This window comes from Chinchilla lanigera, unplaced genomic scaffold (genome assembly GCF_000276665.1).
Source record: "Chinchilla lanigera isolate Chin_1 unplaced genomic scaffold, ChiLan1.0 scaffold00067, whole genome shotgun sequence".
Lineage (NCBI taxonomy): Eukaryota > Metazoa > Chordata > Mammalia > Rodentia > Chinchillidae > Chinchilla > Chinchilla lanigera.
The window spans coordinates 1,828,617-1,839,030 of NW_004955468.1; the positions used below are offsets into that span (position 1 = coordinate 1,828,617).

General features: G+C 36.9%; 1 protein-coding gene across 5 annotated transcripts in view; it reads left to right on the forward strand.

Moving 5' to 3' along the window:
- LOC102024546 (zinc finger protein 420) overlaps positions 1-9,342 on the forward strand; it is a 78,243-nt gene extending 68,901 nt beyond the window's left edge. For 4 of the 5 annotated variants that reach the window (XM_013522313.1, XM_013522312.1, XM_013522314.1 and 1 more), the window contains 4 exons: positions 2,017-2,073; positions 6,537-6,663; positions 6,923-7,018; positions 7,915-9,342. In XM_013522313.1, coding sequence (XP_013377767.1) covers positions 2,065-2,073; positions 6,537-6,663; positions 6,923-7,018; positions 7,915-9,110 — 1,428 coding nt within the window. In that variant the 5' untranslated portion in view covers positions 2,017-2,064 and the 3' untranslated portion in view covers positions 9,111-9,342. The remainder of the gene's footprint in view (positions 1-2,016; positions 2,074-6,536; positions 6,664-6,922; positions 7,019-7,914) is intronic. The other variant, XM_013522315.1, reaches the window with a different exon arrangement.
- The last annotated feature ends 1,072 nt before the right edge of the window (positions 9,343-10,414 follow it).

Here is a 10,414-nt window from a genome sequence, read left to right on the forward strand (position 1 = left end):
TTTAAATGTAGAGATCAATAAATGTTAAGTATTTTTATATCCTTGTATAACACTACTGAACTTTTTCTCATCTTGTAAACTGAAATGGTGATCATTAAACAATATCCTATTTCCCTCACTCCACAGCCCCTGACAACCACCATTCTGCCTTCTATTTCTATGAGTTTTACTTTTTTCTTTTCATTTCCTTCCTCCCCCTCCCTCTCTTCCTCCCTTGCTTCCCTTCCCTTCTTATACTGTGGACTGAACCCAGGGCTTCTGCATTGTGCTGTATCTCTAACCCTTTAAACTATTTTTGAGGCAGAGTCCCATTAACTTGTTAAGTTACCCAGCCTGGGCTCAAGCTTATGATCCTTCTGCCTCAGCATCACAGTGTGCTGAGATTACAGGTATGTGCCATCAGACTGGCTGAGTTTGGGTACTTTAGGTAGCTCTGTAAATGGAATCACATAGTATTTGTCTTTTTGTTACTGGCTTGTATCACTTAGCATAATGTCTGTATGATTCAAATATGTTGTAGCATGTTAAAGCTGCTGGTGCTGCTGCTCCTTCACCTCCTCCTCTTTCTTTTTGTTTCTGTCTTGAATAGACTTAATTTTCTTTCTTTTTCTTTTGGTACCGGGAATTGAACTCAGGACCTCGTGCTTGCCAGACAGGTGCTGCACTGCTGAGCTATGTTCCTGGCCCTAGACTTTATTTCTCAAATGTTTTATTCACAGAAAAACTGAGAAGTGATTTTCAGATACCTTTTGGCCCATACTTGTATAGTCCCCCCGTTATCCATATCTCCCACTCACCATGGAGGTACAGTACATTTGTTATAACTGATGAACCTACATTTATATCATTTTTCATGCGGAACCCATAGTTTACATTAGGGACCCATAGTTTACATTGGGGTTCACTCTTGGTGTACATTCTGTGAGTTTGGACAAATGTACAGCATATATCTACCATACCATGATAGTAGAGCATATATCCATCATTATAGGGCAGCGTAGTTCCATTGCTCTAAAAACCCTCTATTTGTTTCCTCGTTGCCCTCAACCTTGAGTAACCACTGATCTTTTTCCTGTCTCCATAGGTTTGCTTTTTCTAGAATATCATAAACATAGTTGGAACATTTAGTGTGTAGCCTTTTCAGCTTCTTTCACTTAGTAATATGCATTTAAGTTTTCCGAGCCTGATCATTATGCTGAGTCCCTTTTTATACTTCACTGATATGTAAGTTCTGGCTTTTAATATAGATTCTATGTGGCTAGGTACACTTGGGTATCCTGCTCTGCGGGGAACACTAAGTAGGATTTCTAATTTATGTATTGCACCAATAAAATTATAATTGATAATCTTAGTCTTTAATCTTTCACCAAATAATCCTATACCAAAATAAAATAAGTGATTAAAAGATTCAAGTGTAAAAAATGAAAACATTAAAATTGCAGCAGAAAGAGAAATGCATAAGACCTTGAGAAAAGTCTTACACAAAAACTATAAAATCAAAGCTGTCAGTTTGTTTTAGGTGGCGAAAATACAAAAGCAAAGTAAAAACCAGAGCCGGATGGTAAGAATGAGAAATGCATAATGCATACATGTGTGTGTGTGTGTGTGTGTGTGTGTTCATATAGTGGGTGAAGATGATCAACTTTCTTGGGTTTGGGAAACAAGAAGATTTCAGTAGGGAAGTCTTTGGTCTTCTAGTCTGAGTAGACTGTGTTCCTAGAAAAGGACACCTGACTTATGGTCCTGGGGGCTGTAGAGGAGGGATCTGTTCAGGTCAGGTCATAGCAGCTGTCTGGCATTCAGAGCCGTCACTTCTCTAAGGTGAGGCAAAATCTGGCCTGAATCCCTTGGCTGAAGCAGGAATTTGATTTGTTTGGATGACAGAGAATGAATCTGGGTCCTCTCCTTCCCGTGGGTCCAGCTACCAACATCTATCTTGCTGCAGCTAAAGTGTGGATTTTCTAGGCTTGAGAAGGTGGTAGTATTTACACTTTTTTTTTTTTTTTTTTTTTTCAGGAGACTAGCCCTGAGCAAGATTGCTCATCTTCTGCAATACCAAAAGCCATGGCTGAGGTGAGTTGATGCTTTTTCTTACCTTCCTAACTATTGGTTCCTTAAAAAAAAGATACACAAACTGGGTATGGTGGCACATGCCTGAAATTCCAGCTACTTGGGAAGGTAGGATAGTCACTTCAAGGTTAGCCTAGGCAATAGAGGGAGACTTTGTGTCAAAAACAAAATAATTGAAATGAAAATCTTGTGAACATTTGCTTTCCTTATCCTGACACTTTTGGTAAATAGGGCCCCTCTTCAGCCTCCTGGTCTCCATTCCCTCTCATGCTAGCTAGATGATCCTACACTGTCCCTCAGGGCCCCTCTTTTTTTCAACAAGCATTAATATTTTCATTTAGTAAATAACTGAGCATCTCTTTTCTCAGCCCTCTCCCAGGGACTGATGAAGAGGGAATGTGTCCACTTAAGGAAGCAAGGGTACATTTATGGAATAAACTTGTCCTCTCTGGACTGTGATTGAATGAGGGGAGGTGCGAGTTGTTTAGGTGGGAACAAACATGGAAAAGCCAAGGTTATGTCTATGGACTAGCATTCTCTAAGAATGGATGATGGTGTTAGTAGCTCCAAATGTTAAATTGTTGAAATATCTCTTGGTTTGCGTGGTTTTGGGAAGCATGGGGTCAGTGGCTGACACAGATCTCTGAGATTCTGTTAGCATTTGTGGCCAGGCTGGTAGCGCATGCCTGTAATTCCAGCACTCGGGAAGCTGAGGCAAGAGGATCATTGTGAGTTCGAGACCAGTCTGGGCTACAAAATGAGCTCAAAGCTAGCCTGAACTGCACAGCGAGACCCTGTCTCTAAAAGACCAAAAAAAAACAAAAAACAAAAAAAACCCCAAAAAGATTGTGTTAGCATTTGTGTTTGATTTCTGATACTATAACAAACACCTGAGATAATTAAATTATAAAGAGAAAATATTTATTTTGCCTCATAGTTTTGGAAACTTTAGTCCGTAGTCAGTAGGCCTTGTTGCTTTTGGGCCTATGGCAAGGCAGCACATTATGGCAGGGGTCATGTGGTAGAGCCAATCTGTTCATCTCATGGCAAGGAAGCAAAAGAGAGGAGCAGGAAAAGGCTGAAGTCTCCATATTTCTGTGAGGGCATGCCTTCAATGACTAGAAGGCTTCCCACTAGGGCCCACTTCTTGTAAAAATTTGCCAGTAGGCTGGGCATGGTAGTACATGCCTTAATCCTAGCACTTTGGGAGGCTGAAGCAGGAGTGTTTCAAGTCCGGTATGGGCAAGTTAGTGATTGTTATGGTTTGTGTCTGGATGTCCCCCCAAACCCTCATGCAGTCATGGGGCGGGCTTCTAGAGTTTTTGATTGATCCATAGTCCAATGCTGGGAGTATGGGTGTGAGTGCTACACCCACCCTGGGGTGGATAGTTTGCGTACAGTATAAGCTAGGAAAAGAGGCTTCTCCCCACTGGCTGCTCCTCCCTTTTTGCTCTTGCTGCTTTTGCTGTGTTCTGCCATTGCCCTCTGCCATGTGCTACTCTGCCTTGGAGCCAGCTGAGTATAGACTGAAACCTCCACAAACTGTGAGCTAAATAAACCTTTCCTTCCTTAATTTTGTGCTCTGGGTATTTTGTCCCAGCAATGAAAGAAAAGTATCTAAGACAGTGACTTAACAAGACCCTATCTCAAAATAAAAATAAATAAAGTGCTGGGGATGTAGTTCAGTGTGAAGACCCTCAGTTCAATCTCCATTACAGAGAGAGAGAGAGAGAGAGGCAGAAAGAGGTGCATAGACGTAGACAGACAGATATAGAGAGAAACAGAGAGAGACAGGGAGACAGAGAGACAGACTGAGAGGTGGGGTAGGAGGGAAGGGAGGAGAGAAAAGAAAAAGTTTCCCAGTAGCACCAAGCTGGGGACTATGCCTTAATTTTAACCATAGGCTGTTGGGGGACATTTAGATTCCAAACTCTAGCAATATCCATGAGCCGAGTCCAAACTGAAGTTGAACAGTAAGTAGGAGTTCTGACAAATTTCCATGTGAATTATCAGTTTTCTTTATCTCATGAACAAAGATAGGGATGATGGATAATTCCAGTTAGTTTGGCCAGTGCCTAAGTAGTTGAAACTATACTGTCAGAGCTCAGAAGAACCTTATAATTCTTGTACAGTAATACCTATATTGTAGCAAATTCTGTCACCAGAAAAATAATTTGTATTAATAGGAAATAATTCTTGTGTCAGTAGGTCACAAAACTAGAGGTTATGAGAAGCTTAAACTATACTTTCAGAAATACTGCTTTTTTAAAATGTATTTTTCAACTTTTACATGTTAAAGATTCAAGGAATGTTAAGAGTAGGTCCCTCAGTATCACCACTTTGTCCTGCTCTGTAAAAGTAGACACTCATTTCTTTTAGCTGATTCCAGGGGGATTTATTCCACATTTTGAATTAATATTCCTATATTGCTATTTCTTAACCAACCAATTGTAGACATTTTCTAGTTATTTCCTTGCAGGGTATGTGTAGGTTTAGATTTGCTATATCATAAACTCTGTTTCCTTTCCACATAATAGAGTTCTGTCACAATTCTACTTAAAGGAATGCTATGCATATGTTAGGGTCTCATAGATAACTTATTGCAACTATTCTCTACCATCTCTCTTAAAAAAAACTTTATTATGGAAAAGTTTAGACATACAAAAGTAGAGTAGTCTTATGATCCACTGCATACTTACCACCAACTGTAATAACTATCGATTTAGACTTAATTTTACTTCACCTCTTCTGCTCCATATATATTTCCCTGCCTTTCCTCCTGATTCTGGATTATTTTAAAGTACTGTAAAGAAAAAATTTATATCTGCCTCTGCAAGATAAAGATTATTTTATGAAAACATAACCATTAAACCCACCAATATCTGGTCGTGCAAATTTTCAGAATTGATTTTTAAGCACTTATTTGAATTGTAATTCAGATCAGGATTCCTCAGTGTAATTGACTGTTACATTTCTTGAGTCTCTAATTTTGTAGATATTCTTGCCATTTCTTCTATGCAGTTGTTTTATTGGAAAAGAAGTAAACTTCATTTGACCTCTGCCTGAATTTTGCTTATTGTATCTCTGTGGTCTCATTTAAATGTTTCCTGAAAATTGGCAGTTATATGTAAAGGCTTGATCAGATTCAGTTGGAATTTTTAAAAGAATATTTCGTAGGTCAGTGGTATGTAATTCTACCAGGAGTCATATTCTGTCTGGTTCTATTTCTTTTTGAGATTTAGCAGCCTGTGATAATTATTGTTAGATTACTGTATACTGTTATTTTAATTTTATCATTCTTTTTGGGTTTTTTGTTTGTTTGTTTCATTTTTTGAAAGAGAGTCTTACTATATAGTCCTGAGTGGTGTTGAACACACTATGTAGCCCATACTGGTCTCAAACTTGCAGTGATCCTCCTGCTTCAGCCGCCAGTGTGCTAGGATTGCAGGCATGTGCTAGCACACTTGGCCCTCATTCTTTTTTCATAGATTAGGTAAGCGTTCTATCTATAAAGGAAAACTGTTCAGCATCAACTCAGTTACCTTGAAGGATAGTTTGTATAGGAAAGAATGATTTTAATTTTTACCAGTTTTTAAAATAATGACCTCACTTCTTAGAATCTTCTAAAACTAACTAATATTTTTTCACTATTATTGTAAATGGTATCAGTCCATTATAGTTATTATCCTTATAATTTGATGAATGTGTTATATACCACTTTGGGCCAAGGGAAATGTCTTGAAGTTGGCTTCTGAGTCTTTTCAACATGATACTAATAGTTTTTGATATCTTTCTTGTTTTTTAATATAGCGAGGTATTCAGACTTATTCTGAGCATTTCTGGCTTAATTCTAAAAATCAGCTCTTTTCCCAAAGAACTTTGGCCTCATTTATTTGAAAATGGTACTTAGAAAACTATAACAAGGTGCTATGTGCTACTGGGTTAGTCATTATTTCTAGGCATATTCAGTGGGCAAAGTTAGGAATTTGTTTAGTATAAAATTAACTCAGTACTCTTGGATCTGTTTCTGACATCCAAAGATACTGGTTCTCCCTTGAGCAACTACTTTAAAGATAACAACATGTAATGCATTAACTATTGTTATTCTCTTATTTTGTTATGAAGTTTTGTTTTACCTTTTTTCCATAACATAAAAAAATCTAAACAAAAAATGCAAGATACTGTTTCTCAGTGGCAATGATATAAATAATCATTGGCTTTATCCCATAAAACAAGCAAAATAGTCTCATTTTGTAAATAGTGTCTTTCTGGGTGTGTGTGTGAGTTGGGGTCTCACTGTTACTGCCCATGCTGGTCTAGAACTCTTAAGCTCAAGTAATCTTTGCACCCCAGCCTCCCAAGTAGATGGGATTACAAATACATGCTACCACTCCCAGTTGTAAGCATAATAGTTTCTGAAGTATTTCTTTCATTACACAGCTAATACATGTGTATATTGTTTTCAGGGATCAGTGATGTTCAGTGATGTGTCTGTAGACTTCTCTCAAGAGGAGTGGGAATGCCTGGACTCTGCTCAGAGGGACTTATACAGAGATGTGATGTTGGAGAACTTCAGGAACCTCATCTCACTGGGTAGGGGCATCTGTAACAATAATTCACTGTTCTCTGGAATCTCTGCTTCTAGCTGAATTCCTGCCTCTTATTCTCAGATAAATGGTTTCAACTAAAATGAAAAGGCAGCATGAAAAACAGGCAACTCTAATGTGCTATTGCTGAAGCTTCATCATCTTCTTTGGCTGTTTTTGTAGTGGGATTTCTTCCTTAATCACCAAGAGACTGGATCTGATTTCTCTACATCATAACTATGTTCCATATCTTTTCTCATGAGCAGGACTTTACATTCCTAAGCCTCAAGTGATCTCCTTATTGGAACAAGGGAAAGAGCCCTGGATGGTTGGCAGAGAGCTTACAAGAGGCCTGTGTTTAGGTAAGTGGAGGTCACCAGACAGAGCAGTGATTACAGATAGTAACTTAGCCTGTCCATAAGAAAACAACACCTTTGAGATGGACCTGGGGAGAAAACTAAGTTCTTTTGCCATGAAATGCCCTGTTTTATCTCTTCCCTCATTAGTCTTTCTCCTACTCTTGTCCTTACCACCTCTTAATTTCAAATTGGAAAGTACTTTTCACTTCCCCTCCAAATTCTTTATCCATATTTTAGATTCAGTTCCAATGGTATTTCTTCCTCTCTTATATTTAAACTTGTATAAGGAAACCAAGAAGCTAAAATAGGCATCCCTCTCCAGCTTCCTTTGAATACAGGGGAGACAGAACTGGGAGAGAGGCCGTCTAACTTTGAGGAAGGCTCTTATTCTATGTATAAATAAATATATATATATGTATGTATATATGTATATACAAATATATATAAATACACACGTACACACACATATATTTTCTCTAGGGTCACTATATTACGGGATGTATACAGATACATCCCGTACTAATTCATGGCTCCTCCTAACCAACTAGGTGCTTACCCCAGGGAAAAGGCCCTGTCAAAGACTGGCAGAAAGAATTTACTCAGAGCCCATTAAAATAAATGCACAGTTTAATTCAACCTTTCCAGATGAATCATATCCACATCTATACTTGAGAATTGTGGTAACTTATTTCTATAGTCTCCCCTTTGTGTTTCTTGTATCATATCTTGTTAATTTCTATGAATTCCTTGTCCATTTTTCAGATTAAACAGGTATCCTTGATAACTGTGTTATTTACCTACTAGATAATACTGTCACTTTAATTTTTTCATATCATAAAAGTTCAACTTTTCACAAATAGGAAGGAAAAATAGTATTTATGACTTTCTTTTCTTTTCAGATCTGGAATCAATGTGTGAAAGCAAGTTATTATCTCTCAAAAAGGAAGTTTATGAAATAGAGTCATGTCAGAGGGAAATAATGGGTCTTACAAAACATGGCCTTGACTACTCCAGTTTTAGAGATGTTTTGGAATACAGAAGCCACTTTATAAGACAATTGGGATACCAAAGTGGGTGTTTAAACCAAGAAATACTTACTCATGAATATATGCCCACATTTATTCAACAGACATTCCTTACTCTGGATCAGATAATTAATAATGAAGAGAAACCCTATGAGTGTAAAAAATGTGGAAAGGCCTTTAGTCAGAGCTCACAGTTTATTCAACATCAGAGAATTCATATTGGTGAAAAATCTTACGAATGTAAAGAGTGTGGGAAATTTTTTAGTTGTGGTTCACATGTTACTCGGCATCTAAAAATCCATACTGGTGAAAAACCCTTTGAATGTAAAGAATGTGGAAAGGCCTTCAGTTATAGCTCATACCTTTCTCAACATCAAAGAATTCATACTGGTAAGAAACCCTACGAATGTAAAGAATGTGGGAAAGCCTTTGGTTATTGCTCAAATCTCATTGACCACCAACGCATTCACACTGGTGAAAAACCATACGAATGTAAAGTATGTGGGAAAGCCTTTACTAAAAGCTCACAACTCTTTCAACATGTGCGAATTCATACAGGCGAAAAACCCTATGAATGTAAGGATTGTGGCAAAGCCTTTACTCAGAGCTCAAAGCTAGTTCAGCATCAGAGAATCCACACTGGTGAGAAACCATATGAATGTAAGGAATGTGGCAAAGCCTTTAGTAATGGCTCAGCACTTATTAATCATCAGAGAATTCACACTGGTGAAAAACCCTATGATTGTAAAGAATGTGGGAAGGCTTTTACTCAGAGCTCACAACTTCGTCAACATCAAAGAATCCATGCTGGTGAGAAACCTTTTGAATGTCTTGAATGTGGGAAGGCCTTTACCCAGAACTCACAACTTTTTCAGCATCAGAGAATCCATACAGATGAAAAACCATATGAATGTAGTGAATGTGGAAAGGCCTTTAATAAATGCTCAAACCTTACTCGACACTTGAGAATTCATACAGGAGAAAAGCCCCATAACTGTCAGGAATGTGGGAAGGCATTTAGTAGTGGCTCAGATCTCATTCGCCATCAGGGAACTCATACTAATGAATAATAAACATTACAGGTCTTATTACATTCTTAACATTTAAAAAATTGATATTTGATAGTTACCCTGTTCTACTGTATTGTTTATTTTATATTTAAGTTTTCAATCCAAATACATTTCACTATAGGTTATGCATTCACAGAGTATAAATTGATACCAGATGTGGGGGTGCATGCCTGTAATCCCAGCACTCAGAAGGCTGAAGCAGGAAGATTGCCATGAGTTCAAGGCCAACTTGGGCTACAAAGTAAATTCGAGGCCTGGCTGAACTACATAACAAAACTGTGCCTAAAAAAAAAAAAAAGTATAAATTGACATCCTCTAGTATTATGTCAACGCACATTAGTCAGTAATTATTTTCCCATTGTTTGGGAATGCATTATATATTCTTGTTTACCTTTGCTTGTTTTTAGGATGGCCTTCTCTTTTTCTGACCTATATATTTGTGTTTGCCCCAATATCACATTGTTTTGTGTAACTTTTGATAACTTTAAATTCTTTGTGGAATTATAATTTTGTTTTTGAAGTCAGTATTTAATATTTTTGTTTCACTAGTTTTTATTTTTATCAATGAACATAGAAAACCAGAAACTAAAACTAAAAATTAATTGTGGCCATACTATTAATGAGTACTCTCAATTTCATAGAGCAAATTCTGCTAAACTCTTGATTTTTAAGGAAATGTATTTTGGTATGAATGCTGTACCTTCACCCCCTTTTATCATGCCAAAAGTTACGGTTGCCATTTCAATAAATACAGATTTTATTTTAATAACACACTTAATAACTTTAAAAAATGGCTGTATTCATATTATTGTTGCCTCTACATTTCTGTAGTTCTATAAGTTGTCCTCACTTGTAAGACCTATAATTTAGCTCTGGACCCTTGGATTTTTTTTCTTTTAAAACATTTATTTTAATTGCTGTAGTTGTCCATATTTTCTCCTTACAAACTATTTTGTTTCTTTTCATTAACTCAAATTCTGAGGCCATACTAGAAAGGCAGTTATTGTTATGACAGTGTTATTTTTCCAGATATTTAAATTTTTTCTCATACATGTTAGTGGTATTTTATTTCTTATGTATAGAGTCACATGTATGCATTGGTTTGCTGTGAGAAATCAATGGATTAATAAATGTAGGGTACTTAGACTTATTCTTATAAGATAGTATATGTTTAATAAAAGTATTTCTCTACTATCATTGATATAATTATTATGATCTGTGGATTTTAATCATGTTTACCTTCAAAATCAGAGAATTCATAATAGAAAAAGAGAAATAATTATAATAACTACAGGAAAGAAAGC